The sequence below is a fragment of the Myotis yumanensis genome, unplaced genomic scaffold (genome assembly GCF_028538775.1).
Source record: "Myotis yumanensis isolate MYYU_CA2020_CCGP unplaced genomic scaffold, mMyoYum1.0.hap1 SCAF_6, whole genome shotgun sequence".
Classification (NCBI taxonomy): domain Eukaryota; kingdom Metazoa; phylum Chordata; class Mammalia; order Chiroptera; family Vespertilionidae; genus Myotis; species Myotis yumanensis.
The window spans coordinates 37230909-37248964 of NW_027223757.1; the positions used below are offsets into that span (position 1 = coordinate 37230909).

Below are 18056 nucleotides of genomic sequence, written 5' to 3' on the forward strand. Positions count from 1 at the left end.
CAAAGAAAATAGTTTCCGGTGTCTTTCCAGTGTTTTGGTTATATAGTATAGTCTCTTTGAGGGACAGCCTCCCTCGGTTTCTTCTCGATGTCTCTGGCCCCCTCTCGGAGGATTCCACTTGGTATCGCCCGTTCCCCGCCTCCGCCCTTGTCCGCCCCCTGCACGTGACCCCGGCGCGCTCCCGCCTGGAAGCGGAGTCTGGGAGCCGACGCCGCTGGAGACAGAGGGAGCCGGGGAGCGTCTTGCGCTGCAGCTGTCGCCGCAACCCCAGCGCGGAGTCGCGATGTCCGGACTCTCCCGCCTGCTCTGGGCCGCCGCCTGCCTGGCCGCGCTGTGTGTGCTGACCGCGGCTCAGAACTCCACCCTGGCCCCGAACGTGACTTCAGTGCCCCCCAACCACACAGTCACGACGCCGCCGACCGTCGCGCCGCTCACCACTGTCGTACCAGGTGGGTGACGGTCCCCTCGGCTCCCGACTCTCGCTCGCCCTCCCGCGCGGCCGAGCTGCCTTCCTGCCGGTGGTGCGCGCGGGGCCAGGGCGATCCGCGCTCCTGCAACATGGCGGTCCGTCCGAGTCCAGCCGGGGCCGGGCGCGGGGGGCCGGGGGCCGCTGGGGCCGGGGGGCCGGGTGGGGAAGCGCCCCGGTGGGAAGGGGCGGTCGGGCCCTAACACAGTTCCTGACCCGCGTCCCAGTCCGCGGTGTTTGATGAAAGTGGCTCCAGCCTCGCGTGGGCGCAGGAGAGGGGACGGGGCTTCCCCCGACGGCGGCGGCGGCGGCGGGGTTGGTTCTGGGCCGAGGAGACCGAGCTCCTTGGCCGGGGTGGGGGAGTCGTTTGTCCGCCAGGTCCTCTCCCCGCCAGCAGGCTTCTCCGGAAGTTGGCCAAAGCGGGAAAGGGAAACTGAAGACATGAACTTTCGCTGGTGCCTCAGAGTTTAGCCAGAGATTTAATTAAGATAATCTTGCGGATAGGCACGGGATTTATCTGAGGTTTGAGTATTAAGTGAATTAAAACTGTACACCCCGTGCTGTGTGAAAACGTCGAAAAGTTACCCTTGCGTGCACCCAGAACTTCGCATATGTCTCCGAGGCTGAACTAGAAGGTAGATGGTGAAACCAAGAAGTAGAGAGAGTCACTCCGCCGGGACCGGACGTTTAGCCGATTGTGAAGCTGGGGTTGGAACCAGGTCTGTCGGTTTCCTAGAACCCAGCCAAGAGCGCACCTTTTGTTAAGCTCTGCGGTCCGCTGGTGGAGGCGCACACGGAATCCTAAAGGAGGAATCGGCAGTGTGTGGCCAGACAAAAAAGAGGGGAAGGTGGATGGGAGAGGAGGCGAAGGAACACTAGATGTATAAAACCTGCCATCTAGTGCGATTGGTTATTCTAGTTAAACATTGGGTATTTTGACTGAAGAACTGCTGGTTTTTAAATATGTCTTTTAAAATTCGATTTTTAGAGAGCTAGGAATCGAGAGGAGAGAGAGAGAGAAAGAGAAGAGGAAGAGAGAGAGAAACATCCCTGAGAAACATCATCAATCGGCTGCCTGCCTCCTGTGTGCCCCCTGTTGGGGAGCAAGCCTTCAACCCGGGCATGACCGGGGTCAGAACCGGGACCTACTGGTCCTTGGGTCGTCGCTCAACGACCCAAGATAGCCGGGCTGGTTATCTTTTTTTTTCAGGTTGATCATATTGTTTTACAATGTCTTCCCTAGTTTTTGTATTTTATAAAAGCTTAGTAAAATATATAATGAACTTAATATTGTTCGTTAGAGTCAGAAAGATGTAACGTTTTAAAATGTTCAGACCTGGTGGTGTGGCTCAGTTGATTGAGCGTCCTCCTGATGCACGGAAAGGAAAGGTCCGTTCGATTCCCGGTCAGGGCACATCCCCAGTAGAGGGCACACAGAAGGCAACAGATGGATGTTTCTCTCACCCTTCCTCTCTGTCTTAAATCAATAAAAACGTTAAAAAAAATTTCAATGAAAGTAAATTGCAGTACAAGTTCTAACCGCACAATTTTTAAGGGGATAGAGCAAAATACGTTTTTGTCTCCTGATTATTTGGCAGTTTTCTCTCCGAATTGTAGTTTTGTTGTGCTTTTTGATTTTTAAAGACAAGCTTGGAAATATGAAGTTAATTGCCTTTGTGTGTTTTAAATGAGTGCAAAGGAGATAATTTGTGTTTCTTGTAAGTAGTAGTTGGATAGGCTGCAGTCTGAAAGATAGCAAGTTTAGTTCATTATAAATATCATTCGCTCTGCTACCCAAACATTCATCATCCAGCACAAAAGATTTTAAACAAGTAACATTTTTCACTTGTAAACAAACCTAAAAAACTGATCCCCCACCCCCCGCCACACACACATCATATATGTGTCCTAGTCTCTGGTCGTACTGATGGTGAAATGTTGACATGCAACACTTCTGTGCTGTACAGGGTTGCTTTTTGAGATAAAGAGAAAGCAAAGAAGAATGTTTTTTGGAGGCATCTAGCTTCTAGGAAATGGATGGAGTCCAGTTCTATAGTCCATTTGTTTGTCCAGACATTGAATTGTAATTAGTCTTCTTTGAAGTCTGGTTTCTGGGCCATTTGGCTTAAATTATTGAAAAAGACCTTGCTAACTAGTTACATTACATGTACATGAATGCAGCTCCCTCCAAATGTGTTGCTCTTATCCTCCAGTTATGGAGGACCGAGGAAAGAGTGGATCATTTATGAATTACAAATCTCTGAGGTTTTTCAGAATGGGCATCATCAAATCTTGGGTTCAACCTGTCATACATCTTTATTACTGTTAAAAATTTTAGTGTCTCTTCTGATGTTTTGGGCCAGTAATTTCCCTGTCTGTATTGTTGACCTTATAATAGTCTTTTTTCCAATATTTATATTTTTTAAGGATGCTTCAAAATGCATCAAGAAATCCTGGGTGTCTGTGAAAGAGTTGCCATGTAAAGGAAGGTTGTTTAGATAGGTATCATGAAGTAGTACTGAGTGTTTTTCCCCCTTTCTCTTGAGTTAACTCTGGCTTCCTAAGTCATTTGAAATTATTGGAATTTCTTAGTAAATCAGTTTATAAAGTTTTTTTTTTTGCGTGTGCTTAAAAAAAAAGTCACATGAGCTCTACCCTCTGAACAAATTTTTAAGGGCATTGTGCAGTATTGACTATGAGCACAGTGGTGTACAGAAGATCTCTAGAACTTTTCATCTTGCATGAAACTTTATACTCATTTCCCCTCCTTCCAGCTCCTGGCAACCACCATTCTACTTTCTGCTTCTGAATTTGACTACTTTAGATACTTCGTATAAGTGGAATCATGCAGTATCAGTCCCTCTGTGACTTGCTAATTTTACTTACCATAATGTCTTCAGGACCATCCATGTTGTAGAGTATAACAGGATTTCCCCTTTTTAATGATAGAATAACATCCCAGTTTGTTACCCTTTTATCTGTTGATAGGCTATAAAGTTTTACCATTTCTCTGAGTTAGTAAGTGTGGTACTGTATATAATGCCTACTGTTTAAAAAAAGATAAGTAATACAAATTCAAAATCAGTTGCCAATTAATTGATTTCATGCATTCCTCCCCACCCCAGAAATCTGTGGAAAACACAACAGCTGTGTCTCCTGTGTTAATGCTAGCAATGATACTGCTAATATTTCCTGCTTTTGGATGGAATGTAAAGAAGGTAAGAAACGTTTGGATTGTTTCATTTTTTGAGTATGCAGAACTTTTGTTGCAACATTTTAAAATATACAACAGAATATTCTTGAACATTCAAAAGTTACATAGAATGTTTACTATAGTATATACTATTTTTTTATAAATCAAATACTTTTCCTTTACAGTGCCAATTACTTAACACTTCCCTCTAAAATCTCTTGTCTCCCACCACCCACTTCCCCCCTTAATTCCTTAGACTTGGTAATTAAGGCTCAAAAGTTTTAAAGGAAGAGAGATTATAGAGTCTGTAATATAGACCATTGTGTAGGATATACTGAAATTAGCTGTGAAAGAAAGTTGTGAAATGTTCTCCTGGAAACTTCCCCAGAAAAATGTTTGAGACATTTATCCTCCGTGTGTTCTGCTGGATGAACTATAGAGAGACCTTATAAACTTAAGATAGAGGAGAAGAATGAGGAGGGAAGAGTTGGTTCTTTCCTGTGGTTTTGTTAAGTTAGCTTTAATTTGAGAGATAAAGAATTAGATGGAGATGCTTTGAAATGCCAGTTAGGTTTTTGTTAGAACCACGGGATTATAGCATAAATTACTGTTTTCTTAATGTAAGGTGCTTGCTTTTTTTTTTTTAATCAGTATAACAATTTTTTTATATATAAAGAAAAAGTCAAAGCTACCTGTTAAGCTTCTTTATTCTTCACTGAAAAATTTAACATTACATCACTAACAAAGTTTAAGAGACTCTTTTAAAATTAGGGTATTGGGTCAATTGGAGGTTAAGTTTACTCTTGTAGCAGAGTCACTTTTTTTTTTTTTTAGGTGATAAAATGGAATTTAAAAGTTTATCCCTACCCCGCATGTATGGCAGAGTTGTCAAGTTTTGGAGATTGAATGCCCTTCTGTAGGATATGTTGGGGAAAGCACTGCTTACTCTTGGTATAAGTCTCCCACCCAGGAATTGGTTTTAGAAAGTGTAGAAGACTAACGCAGAGATCTGGAACAGAGGACTTCCTGCTGCCTTAGGGCACCTCCCCTGGTTACTAAGCCTTTATTAGATCCTGACCACTTCTCCCTACTGACTCACCCTCTTGTGGATTCTAGCAGCCTTCCTTGTACACTAGTCATACCACAATCCTAAGATCTAAGTTTATCTGTTCAGTATGTTCATATGGGTTTTAAGAGGATAATATTTGGGGAGATCCTGTATAATATTGCTAAAACAATGGGGAAAAGAGTAACAGTATTTTGTTGGTCTGTGGATAAACTTGAGTTCGATTTTGGGAAGCTATTCTAGAGCTGAGTAACAAAGTTAGAGATAATAAAAGTGAGTGATTGGTGCTGTTTAACTTGTTTGTTGTTGTTGTTGTTTTTCTTCCATAGCAGGTAGAAGCTACTGCTCAGAAAATTCAACAGTTACTGGTTGCCAGGTGGTGAACAGTACAAATTTCTGTTCTGGTAAGTATTCACATTGGCTGCTAGGGCGAGGAAGATCATTGCTTCAGAAAGCCTATGTCAGTATTTGGTTTAAAGCATTATCGGAGTTCTGATCTTGTTAGAAATTTCAGTATGAATGGCATTTATATTGATTGCTCAAAGGACAGTGTTTTGAAGCTTGGTTTAGTGATTTGGTTATACTGTGGAATGCTGTATGTACAGATGCCTCCTCCATTATTATTATTATTGTTATTTTCACTCTTTCAGAAATTCATTGCAGTTTAGACCCTCTCTTTATTTGGGTTTTACAGGCCTGGGCAGTCTTGTTCTGGCACTTCCTTGCTTATGGTACTGGTGAATGTCATAATGTCCAGCATAGTTTATGCTGTGGTTAAATGAATCTTCTCTGTATTCATTCATTTTTTTGTGCTTTAATTTGAGGAACTTGATTACTCTTTAACCTTTACTCAGGAATTAGTTAAAATTCCTAGCTGGAACAGCGGATTTTTCTAGCAAGACTATAAATTAATAGGAAAGTCAAATTTCTAGTTGGGTGCATAGGTAATTAAGTAAAAGGTTTTTCTGAAGAGTGTCAATAACCTTGAAAGACTACCTTTATTTAATTTTGGTAGGAGCTTTCCCATCTCCCCCATCCCAACTTGAACTTTCTAACTAAGAATTTTATTAGTATGAGAACAGTTACACCCTATATAGAGTGTAGTAACATGGTTTCAGTGGTAAATGAACAAACATTAAGTTATTTAAATGTGTTAGGAAAAACTAATAACTATACAGACGTAATTTTGTGATTAATATTGCTTAGAAACAAGATTAAGTAAAACATTTTAAGAGACATTACTTATTTGATGATTTATCAATTTACAGTGGTTTGAGAAATAGGTTTACTCTGCTCTCATGTAAAGGAAGTTGGTTCACATGCAGCTAGAAGTCTGGCTCACTAGCAGCTCTTACAACCATTAGTGACCCAGGCTCCTTCTAGGCTTTTATTGTCATTCCTCAAAAATGGCTTTGACCTTACTCTACAAGGCGAGTTCTCATGTTTCGGCCACATGATTGGTTATTCTGCTAGCAGGAAGAGGAAGGGAAAGAGAAGCCCATATCTGCTTTACATATGCTTCTTAGAAGTTACACATGGCTACCTAGCTGCAGGAGAGATTGAGAAATGTCTGCTGAGGGGAGGGAAGTGTCACTAAAAATTGCTGCTCCTATTTCTAAAGAAGGGGAGTGTGGTACTTCACTGTCAGTCTTCCTTCACAGGTGGTACTAAAATATAAAAATTGTAAAGTGGTTCTCAAATGACTGCAGGTTAGGAAATAGTGTTATAGATCGTGATATTTTAGAAGTTTTGACTTAATATGTTTGTTTTTTAAATAGTGCCCACCGCCTCTCCGTTGCCAACCAATTCTACAGGTAATACAAGATAATTGACTGTTTTTCTCCTTTTTCCTTCTTTTAGGATTTTTAAGCTCTCTTGATAACATTTTAGTAAAAACCTAAAAGTTGTTAGTATGACTTAAAAAATTAGACATATTTAGTAGACAATGACACATAGCTTTGGTGTTTCACATTTATTGAATCTGAGTAGATTTCCCATAGTTTTGTGAATCGAGTCTGCAAACTGCTTTTTGTGGAAATCCTCAGAAATACAAAAGCCTAAAGGAAATTAAAATTCACTATCATTCCCATCATCCAGAGGCAAACCAAAATGTTTTCAAAGTGGTTAAGTTCTTCTAGTCTTTTCTATGTGTATATCTAAATACATAACCTTATGAAACTGGATAACATGTACCTACAGGTTTGAATTATGTCCCTTTGTTGTATACACTTTACACATTGTGCTCTTGGTTAAATAGGTTGGAATACCTTAAAGGGAAATATTTGCTGTCATCTCTGACAGAAGTGATTCAAATAGCATTCCTAAATGGTTATTTTAAGACTCTCAAAACTGATTGCTTTTCATTTTCATCAACTTGAAAGTTTTTCACCATACTCTATAGCATTAGCTAATACCTTCCTTTTAAAAATCTTCAGCAATTTGATAGGAAGAGTAAATAATTTAAAAGCATCTACTCCAGTACAAGTACTAGACTAGATGATAGGGATACAGAGACAGAAGTAAGGTAGCATTTGGTCTGTTGTAGGAACTGTGAAGAGGTAAGTAAGCACAGTGTGTTCAGGGATTTGTAAGGGAAGGTGTGTGTATTGAGTATCATGGCATTTATGGAAACAGCTTCCTGAGTATGCTGACTGACCACGTGTTGATATTACCCTGGTAAGATATGTGGAGAATTTCCTAAGTGGAGCAGGGAGGTCAGCACATGTGAAGGAGATGTGAAAGAATGTATTGAGGTCAGGGAATTGCATTTGGAGTGTCCAGTACAAGGTGAGGAAGAGTGAAACTAGATAGTCAACAAGTCAAGAGCCAGATTGGGAAGTGCCTTTGTATGCCTTGCTGATAGATTTGAAGCAAAATAGGTCATGTGATGAGACTTGCATTTTAATAAAATGATTTTTCTTACAATATGGAGAGCAAATGAGAAGAAGATAGGAGTGAACACACAGATTAGATAACCTGTGGCAGTAATTCTAGAGAACCAGGAGAGGAAGAGTTGCAGATGTATGGAACTCAGGAAGTAGAAGGCCTAGGACTTGATGAGCGAGGTGATGGGAGAGCTCTTAGCTAAAATTGGTACAGATAAGTGAATCAGTGTAGGCAGTAAAGTCACTGAAGTAGTTTTTAGGGAGGAAAATAGGGTTTGAGGACCAAAATGAGTGGAGATGGGAAGAGAAGAAAGCCCAGAGAAATATGTCCAAGAAACTGTGCATGTGTGATTTAGGTGCAGTTTTCCAGAGGAAAAAATGGTCCAATACTGTAACAAGGACAAGAGCTCGTTTTAAAAGACTTAGGCAGTGATGAGCTAGCTTTCACCAGGTTTTGCTAGCCAGTTGTGCACAGCTGTTTCCAACTGCACATTCCGTGAGACCGTGTTGGTAGCTTGGATTACGGCTACATTGGAAATACGCCATTGAAATTTGCAAATGCTGTGGAACTTTGTTTTGGAGAGCACACAGTGGTGTCCTTTTAAACCGTTAGCGCCCATTAGAAGTCATTGACTAGGAAGGAATTAAAGGTTGATGAAAATAGATGTTGAGAAAACTGATTTCCAGAAGGTGGGATGTGAGCAGAAGGAGAGAGGAGGAAATTATTTCCCCAAAATCATTGTGAGTCCACTTTTAATTTCTTCCCCATGAGTCTTGATGTATGCTTGCAGAAAATGTATCAATTGAATGGCAATTCATGGTTGAAAAACAAACTTTTATTCCATTTTTTTCAATGGCTACTGCTGAAGAAAGCAAGTTAGAAAATAAGGGACTATTAATGCAAAGAAAATCTGATTTATGTAGAAAAGTGTTCAGTGGGGTTAATTATAATAGTCTTCTGCCAGTACAAACAGTATACTTATATTTATAAATAACATCTTATAGTAAAGTGACTAAATTATGCCAGAAATATAATGGAAAATGTTCATAATATATTTAGTGAAAGACAAACTATATTAAGTATAATTTATTTATTTGTTACATACATGCCTAGAGAAATGGCTGGCAGGAAAAAAACATGCTTCTCAGAGTGGTGGGATTACTTAAATTTCTTTACTGTATTTTCTATCACCCATAACAGCTTTTATACAGTAGGACAGTGGAGGTATATTCACTAAGTAGTGCCTAATTTTGAAAATTTTGTTAATGTAATGCTTTGGTCAAAAGCAAAAATGTGTCAATGTTCAGACAAAATTAGTAATAGAGTTTTAAGATTAAAAAAATTGATAATATGTTTAATTTGTAAAGTACATTTTTTGCAGTTACACAGAATGTATAAGCAACAAAAACTTTGAAGGGATTATACGTCTTCAAATAATCATACCCTCTAATCTGCTGGGAATTCTGTATAGGAATCAGTCCTATTGGAGATGAGATCAAATATTTCACTGTAAGAAATGAAAGGTGACCTAACTGTCCAACCAAGAGCAGGGAGGGTAATATGTGGACAGTGGTGAGAGAAATGTGTATGAAAATAGCCATCAGTGTTAACGTATTAATATCCATTAGTAGTATCAACACTAACAGAAGTCTTTTAATATTGTGCTTTAGTTCCTAAAATGTTACATCAATCTAATTCTTCCCATGAATGTACATTTCTTTAGAGGCGTGATCAGATAATTATTTGAGCTCATATACTTTGTAGACTAGAGCTTTCCTTGGGCTCTTCTAATCTAAATTGGGGGAGCTATGGCCTCAGGGCACCTGCTCTTATAAATAAAGTTTTATTGAAGTACAACCATGCCCATTCATTTGCATGTTGTCTTTGGCTGCTTTTGCACTACACAGTGCACAAGGCCTAAAATATTTACTTTCTGCCCCTTTAAGAAAAGTTTGCCACCCCACTGAAATGAAGAAGATAAGCAAATCTTGATACCCATTAAGAAATGCTGAATTGTACTTGTTTTTTACCTTGACTTTTGAAGTTAATAGTTTTTGTCTTAGAAGCAATATTATTTATAAAGAACTGATAGTTCCTTCACCTAAACACTAATTTTTGCCCTTCTGTGTGTCTTTTTGCAAACTTGACCCAGTTGTATACATGCATTTTACATATAGATGTTAACATGGATATAATTTTATGACATCTCTTAATGTTTTAAAATACATTTAAAAGCTAGTATTCTGGATGTGTAGATGTTAATGAACCATTAACTGAAATTTGGCCTTTATTTTCTAAATAATTGAAAGCATGTTGAAGTTGGTGGCATAATTTTAAAAAGGTAGATGCTAGATAACTAGGAAGTTTAGAAATTTAAGTTTCTAATACATTTTGTTTACATTCCAGCTAAAACCACAACTATGCCTTCTTCTTCTACAACTGCTACACCAGGTAATTGAGGTTTTTTTTAAACTAACAGTGAAACAGGATGTATGTATACTGTTGCCTTTTACTGTTTCTGCCGCCATTTTCCAGTTTTACTCATGAATGGTATGCATGAAACTCATCTCTTATAGAGGACAACATAGTAGGCTGTTAAATCAATAATGATAGATTTGCTAAGAGTCCTTCTCTAGTTTTTTAATGTGTAATCGCAGTTGGCATGACATGCTAGAATTAAATAATGTTTTTCCAAAACCCTTTTAATACAACTTGTAGGTTATTCTTTTTTTTTTTTTTTTTTTTTTTTAAATATATTTTATTGATTTTTTTACAGAGAGGAAGGGAGAGAGATAGAGAGTCAGAAACATCGATGAGAGAGAAACATCGATCAGCTGCCTCCTGCACATCTCCCACTGGGGATGTGCCCGCAACCCAGATACATGCCCTTGACCGGAATCGAACCCGGGACCTTTCAGTCCGCAGGCCGACGCTCTATCCACTGAGCCAAACCGGTTTCGGCTGTAGGTTATTCTTTTGGCTTCATTCTTACACTACCTTTATTTCAGTTTCAATGAAGCTAATCTGTCTTCACAAGAAGAATACAGAATAGTTGTAATTAATTTTCAAGCTGGTTAACTTATTATATACAGCCACCAGAACCAGTATTTATTTGATATTTAAGAAAAAAGTGGAATTTATTTTAAATATGAAATTGCTTTTTATTAAAGTGAGTGGTGCTCCATTTGAAACATTTTACTCCTTGAAAAGGAATTCAAATTTTTGTGACTTTTTTTCCTCATGACTTGGTAATAACTTTCTCATATTGTAAAATATGCAGAGTAATAAGATACATTTGCTTATGGAATTATAAATTGCAGATACTTAAGATTATTTTTGTAATTTGAAAAATTGTAACCAAATTTTTAAATTTACCTTATAGGTTTAGTAAAATTATAAAGTTATTTGAGGCTCAGCCGGCATGGCTCAGTGACTGAGCTTTGACCTATGAACCAGAAGGTCACGGTTTGATTCCTGATCAGGGCACATGCCTGGGTTGCAAGCTTGATCCCCAGGGTGGGGCATGCAGGAGGGAGCTGATCAGTGATTCTCTCTCACTCTCATCATTGATGTTTCTATCTCTCTCTCCTCTCCCTTCCTCTCTGAAATCAATAATAGTATTTTTTTTTCAAAAAATTTGCAATTTCTTCAAACTATACCTAATTGTTAGAGTAAATATTAATATTTGTTTAAAATTCACATAACTTTAAAAAAATAATATATTTTTATTGACTTCAGAGAGGAAGGGAGAGAGAGAGAGAAACATCAATGAAGAGAGAGAATAATTGATCGGCTGCCTCCTATATGCCCTCTACTGGGAATCAAGCCAGCAACCTGGGCATGTGTGCCCAGACCAGGAATCAAACCCGTGACGAGCTGGTTCATAGGTTGACACTCAAACACAACTACACAGGCCGGGCAAGCAATTGCAAATTTTAAAAGTGCTTCACATGTTCCAGGATATAATTTATGTATCAGGAGAGTCTTTTTCTGTCATTTTCATATTTAAAGTTGTATAGAGCCATAACCACTTGATATAACCAGATAGAACGAAGGGGGAATGATAAATTTCTTCCTCAATTAGAAATAAGTTCTAGTTGTAAAGACTTAAGAGAAAATATTTTATAGAATTTAACACATTGCAAAATAGAAATTCAGGTAGGTCTTGGAATCATGATAGAGGCTCATGAGACTTATTATTTCTTCTATCTTATTTAACAGGTTCAACTAATACTACTTTAAGTCCAACTTCACAACCTACGCGAAAGTCTACCTTTGATGCAGCCAGTTTCATTGGAGGAATTGTCCTTGTCTTAGGTGTGCAGGCTGTAATTTTCTTTCTCTATAAATTCTGCAAATCAAAAGAACGAAACTACCACACTCTGTAAACAGACCCATTAAATTAACAAGGACTGGCGTGTAACTCATTGAAACCAAAATACTATATTTCAAGATGTCCCACATGGAAGACGCTATTCCAGGATCTTTAAATTTTCACAGGATGCATATAGGATATTTTGGAGCATCGTGCTTGAAGAAAAATCAATTAAATCATTTTGCTCAACAGGAATATTTAAAATATTCTGCATGACTCCTTGTGGCTGTCTTCTTTTATTTTAAACGGCTGCTGCTGTGGGATTATGTTCTCTTTTCTTGACATGCCAAATGTAACTCTGTAAGTGATGGAAAACATTGTCCTGCGCAGACAACCTCATGACTCTTGGCAGTGAAATTTAGTCATTTTAAAGCCTGAAAGCTGCATTATTTTATCCTAACTCAGGATGTAGTTTAGTGACCAGAATTGAGAAGAATGTGCCAAATGAGCATCAATCAGGTGACGTTTTGGCTATCATTTAAAAAATGGAATAAATTTAAAGTTTAATGTCCATATAGAAAACTGTATCCTTAGAATAAAATTTTGTGCTTGATAACAATTATTTTTTCTACATTAGAAATAAGATGCCACACAGGGATTTACATTCCAGATTTAAATGAATGGAAAGAGTACAAACCATTAAAGTATAGCAGGTTATTGTTAATACTTGTAAAGCACCTTATATTATTGAGAAAATGAAGAACAGTGCCTTAAAAGACAGACTGAAAGGTAGACTGTAACTTAAAATGCTTGTGATTTGTTCCCATTTAGGAAGGTAGAAGGTTGATCTGAGAATGTAACTGTTGATGTAAGCAGTAGTAAACTGCTTTTAGATACCATACTGTTAGTATTTGAAAACTTAACCTACTTTAGACCTGAGTAAATTAAGCTAAAGAATGTTATACAAAGTTGAAAGTCTTATAGTGAACCTCCCAACGTATTTCTTTGTGGCTGTTAAAAATATAATAGAGCCTAAAATTTATATAATTATATTTTTCTTTGTACTTCAAAAAAGCATTCTAACACTATTGTATCTCAAAAGGATTGTCATCAAGCCAACGCAACTTCTTTCATGAGGCAAGAAGGAAATAATCAGTTATTTTAGAATCATTTATGAACTCTTTAAATGAGACAATCATTTTAGGTTGTTTTTTTTGTTTGTTTCCATTTTAAGTTTTGAGACAGCAAGTGTGACCAGTGTAATTTCAGAAAATCTGAAGGATTTTTGGTTGATTAGATTACTGTACATTTTTAATGATTGCTCTGGATAAACAGGTTGAGCTTTCTTTTTTCCTTTTTCCTCCTCTCCCATACTTCTCAGTTTCAATTCCTATAGTATAGTGAGCATGCATATTTTTATTTCTTTCGTTTCTTAGAAAGCACTAGGTTTGTGTTTTGTTTTTTTGGTTTTAGAGGGCTACGTCTCCCTCCTGCCTTTGACACATTGGATTAGTTCAGAGGCTTAAATTAGGTTAAAATATGCTTTTTTTTTAGGTCATTAAAGTTTTGTTTTAGTTTCTTTAGCCTATAGTGGCTGAGTTTAACCTTTGGTTTTCAATATTTTGTGGTAGGAAATGACAAGTTGCTTAGGTCCATTTCATAAGCCAAAATTCCTTACATTTAAATAGTTACATTAAAGGTTCTTAAATGAAGATTTACTTATTTCTTCGTTACTTACTGGTACAGCTAAAGTTTGTTTTACTTGCACATTTGTACGTACACCTAATGTTTTAAAGTGCCTTAATTGTTTAAAATCTCTGGCTTCAAAGGTTTTTGGGAAAAGGTAGGTTTACCTCACATTTTTGTTTTCATTAGTAATATTCTAGGTACCTCACAAAAATTGTATTTATGGTGCCATGGCTGTTAGTTTCTAGTGGGTACTATAAGATGCAAAATTTATTTGAAAGTATGTAGAATTTCCATTCTTTCCAAAGTGGCAAAAGTTGGCTACAGATATTTACCTAGATATGAATACCTTGGCACACATTAATGTCAACACATACAGCAATTTTTGTGAAAATGTAGCTGATGAAGCCTCTCCGGTAATTTTGAATACTGCTCTAACAACAAAATCATATCACTTGAAACTAGATTTTGCAAGAGCTCTTGCAACAGAACTCACAGCCTTCCCCCCTCCTTTCTTTAGCAGTTTCGTATCTGGAGTCATTAATAATTTTTGGGTTTTTTAATCCAGAAGGTATATAGAAACCTTTTCAGATTTTTCATCTGATTATTTCATGCAGATGTAGTTCTATCAAAATACCTTATTTTATCTTAAAATATTTGTTGTACAGGCAGACACTGCTGTATTTAGAAATTTCTATTTTAGTTCATGAAAAACTACAAAACCAATCTGTATCATGTACCAAACTGATTGAAAATAAATCTACATGTTTATTGAATTAATTTGTTCTTTTTAATGAACTGAAGTGTGTGTTTGCTTTTTTATTATGATAGTTAATGCTAGTGAATTTACATTATCACTTTGTTTGAAGATGGGTGTCTACTCAATTTCTATTGCTCCCCAAGACCAGCAGGTAGTAACTAAACTATGTATTCATTAGTGGAGAACAGAGCCTTAGAACTGATAGTTGGAGGGATGACTTTGCCTATGGAGTGATGTGCAAATTGATCTTCCACAAATCAGTAGACATCATCCACTTAGCTCTACCAAGTAACAAATTTATGAAACTGCCATTTGTTGTTATAAAACTAAAAGCTTATAACTGCCTTTTAGTTTAAATTGCATGTAGAGTAAAATTGGGCTTCTGTTTAGAGTACTTTGTATAAGTAGTATCAAGCCACATGGCTAGTACGTGAAGTTTGGTACTTTTGGTCCATGTTTTGGCCAAGATTATATTCTATATTACATCCCAGAATTTGGACTTAGAAGAGATAATACTCCCTCATATACCTAAAAACCAGAAGATTGGATTTAATAATTTTGCTATAGAAAGTATGAACTTTTGGTTTCATATTAGTCTTATATATGGTTAAGTTTGGTGAATATAAAACTCTGCCAAGCTTGAAGATATCCTGAAATGTTGCTAGAGACAGATTATTATTTTGATAAGAATGGGGTTCAAAATAGTTTTTTTTAAGAAAATATTTCTTTATTGATTTCAGAGAGGAAGGGAGAAGGAGAGAGAAATAGAAACATCAATGATGAGAGAGAATCATTGATCAGCTGCCTCCTGCACGCCCCCTACTTGGGATCAAGCCCGCAACCCAGGCATGTGCCCTTGGCTGGAATCGAACCTGGAACCCTTCAGTCCTCAGGCTGATGCTCTATCCACTGAGCCAAGCCGGCTAGGGCTCAAAATAGTTTTTTTAGATGATAAAAAGTCCTGTGTACTTGGCAATCATGTAATTACTATTTCCTGTGCTCTCCATTAATTTGCTACTGGTAATTTACCTTTCTCCTAAAGATTGTCCTTTAAGTTTTAATATTTTTAGTTATGATGGTACAGATATTGTTGATTAACTCAGTTTTTGTGTGTCTGCCTTAGTTTTTTGAAAGGTATTTTTATTATATATAAAAATCTAGGTTGACATTTTTGCTTCCAGCATTTGAATGATGTCCTCTGTCTTCTCACATTGTGTATTCAGGATTGACCATTCCAGCCAGTAGGGTAATGCCTTTTACTGCCTATTGGTTTAGTGGCATAAGAATCCCAAGACAGCCAACTGGCAGCCTCTACTGAGATCTTATATCAATAGACTCATGGTTGTACTCCTGGTTAAAGAATCCCTTAGGAACTAAGACCTCCAACCAAGTACCCCTTGGGGTTGCTGGGATAAGAAATGCAGTCATGCTTTGAACTGACAAATGCAGACCTATCCATAAATCAAGCTTGACTCTTTTTTCTTTCTTGGCTAGCTAATTGTTAGTAACACCCAAGTCCAGAGAGAGGAGGCAACAGGAGTTGGTGTTGAAATAGTTTGAGCCATATGTTCAATGGAAGCCACTTGTACCTTTCAGACCTACCCAGCAAGCTAAGTTGAATGTATACCACTTCCACTGATGATAGATTGCTGCTGTGATAGAGCCTTAGAAATGATAGTTGAAGGAATGACTTTGTATGCCTATGGAGTGAAAAGCAATCTGTGCATGCTCAAGTTTATTAGGTGGGTCCTTACAGCACCCATGTTATTATGGGAAGCTCAGGCTACATGATCACCCAGTATCCCATGGTTAGGCATTATCTACCAAGGCACAAAAGGAGGGTGGTTACCTTCAGAAGAGTGCATAGGTTTGCTCAAAATCTTAGGGGTCAGCCTGTTCTCCAACTGGTGCTTTGACAGAGGCTTTGTACAGTGTTCCTATATGCCAGGACATTTTCTAATATCTTTAGTATTGCTGGATCATAGGAGCATGGCAAAGCTGATTGTATTGAAACTCAAAATCACAATGGAGCCTTTTCTAACTCTGGTCCTCACTCAAAATCGATAATCTTGCCCTGGTTGGTTTGGCTCAATGGATAGAGTGGCGGCCCAACGACTGAAGGGTCCAGGTTTTGATTCCAGTCAAGGGCATGTACCTTGGTTGCAGGCTTGATCTCTGGCCATGGTTGGGGTACCTGTGGGAGGCAACCAATAGATGTGTTTCTCACATCAATGTTTGTCTCTGTCTCTCCCCCTCCCACTCTCTCTAAAAGTCAATGGAAAACTATCCTTGAGTGAGAATTAACAACCAAAAATCAGTAATCTTATGGATGACTTTCTAGGTGGGTTGAAGCATCACACTCAAATATGGTATATGTTGCCTTCAAAATCCAAAAAGGCCTTTTGAGTACCATGCTTTTTTTCATGATACATAGAGTGAGATGAAGCAACTTGTTTTTCATCTTGAAGGGGCATATTTTGACATTCTCTCAACCATTGAACCCCTAGAGAATTTTCATGAGGCTAAAGACTCTGAATTTTTGTAGGGTTTATCTTTCACCCTCTAGTTCTTATACCTAAGTACTTAACTATTTTCTGCTCATGATATCAGCATTATTGATGGAGTGAACCAATATATTTTATGGAATATAATCACGAGTAGGAGAATTGACAAAGCTTTCAGGGAAGAATTTAAAGGCATACAGTAGCCTTGTAGAGTGAAGCAAACAACTTCTTGTGGTCCTTGCAGTTTGATGTAGAGCAAAAGCTGTTATATTTGCATAACAAGTGCCTGAGACATATTCATTTGCCCCTGTAAAGATACCACATCTGGAGAGCAATTACAATTGGAATCACTACCTGGTTAAGGTGTGGGCTTGGTAGTTCCTAGTCATTTTCCAAGATCCATCTATTTTCTGCATGGGCCAAAGTGGTGAATTAAGATGTGATGTGATAGAGCCCACTGCCCTAGCTTTCTTTCAAGTCTTTAAGGGGAAGTTCCAATTATCCCTTCAACAATGAGGTCAGAAAACCATTATAGGCATTCACTGGATCAGGGCATTGCAAAAGCCATGTGCACTGCAGAAGCCTGCCTGCCCAAAGGAGGCCCCAGAACCTGGGAGAGAAACCCTTCTTTCTCCCCCAGGATCCTTCCAGCACCCTCTACTGACAAAGCTTAACATTTTGCCAGTTGGCAGAGGAGAAATACAGGATCCATATTAATTATTTCGCAGCAGACAAAGATGAAATTGGAGCTGAGAGGTTTGTAAATTGGTAACTGGCACCATATCTTGTCCTGTTGAATTTTTAGCTTTGATATCAAAGTCATCAATATTCCTTTGGCTTTTGGTTTGTGTTTTTTTATATATTTCAGAAATAAGTTTGTGTATATGTCTATGCACGTGTATGTGCATATAGATGTTTAATCCATTTGAAACTCATTGTGTATAGTGTAAGGTGATTTAATCTACTTCAGATAGACTCAACCTTCTTAATTATGAAAAGCTACATATATATACATATATATAAATTTATGTATATAAATATGTTTCTCTGGTCTATTCTGTTCCATTCATCTAGTTATTTATTATTTTACCCAAGATAGATTTTCTTGTCTGAATAAAAAGATGTAGATTATAAATTTATAAAACTCTGAAGAGAGTTTTGGCATTTGTAGAAGAATAAA

General features: G+C 37.9%; 1 protein-coding gene across 1 annotated transcript; it reads left to right on the forward strand.

Annotated features, from left to right (window-relative positions):
- Nucleotides 1-187: 187 nt before the first annotated feature.
- Nucleotides 188-14388, forward strand: CD164 (CD164 molecule). Its single transcript, XM_070417954.1, has 6 exons — nt 188-449; nt 3592-3684; nt 5055-5129; nt 6504-6539; nt 10018-10062; nt 11833-14388. Exons 1-6 carry the CDS (start codon nt 284-286, stop codon nt 11997-11999), a joined length of 582 nt encoding a protein of 193 aa, XP_070274055.1. The 5' UTR covers nt 188-283; the 3' UTR covers nt 12000-14388.
- Nucleotides 14389-18056: the final 3668 nt, after the last annotated feature.

Bases quoted from the DNA above. Each gene is read 5' to 3' on its own strand.
- CD164 (XM_070417954.1), top strand. From the start codon at position 284: ATGTCCGGACTCTCCCGCCTGCTCTGGGCCGCCGCCTGCCTGGCCGCG. The intron at 5,130-6,503 runs GTAAGTATTCAC...TTTTTTAAATAG, and splicing joins CAGTACAAATTTCTGTTCTG to TGCCCACCGCCTCTCCGTTG. The intron at 6,540-10,017 runs GTAATACAAGAT...TTTACATTCCAG, and splicing joins GTTGCCAACCAATTCTACAG to CTAAAACCACAACTATGCCT.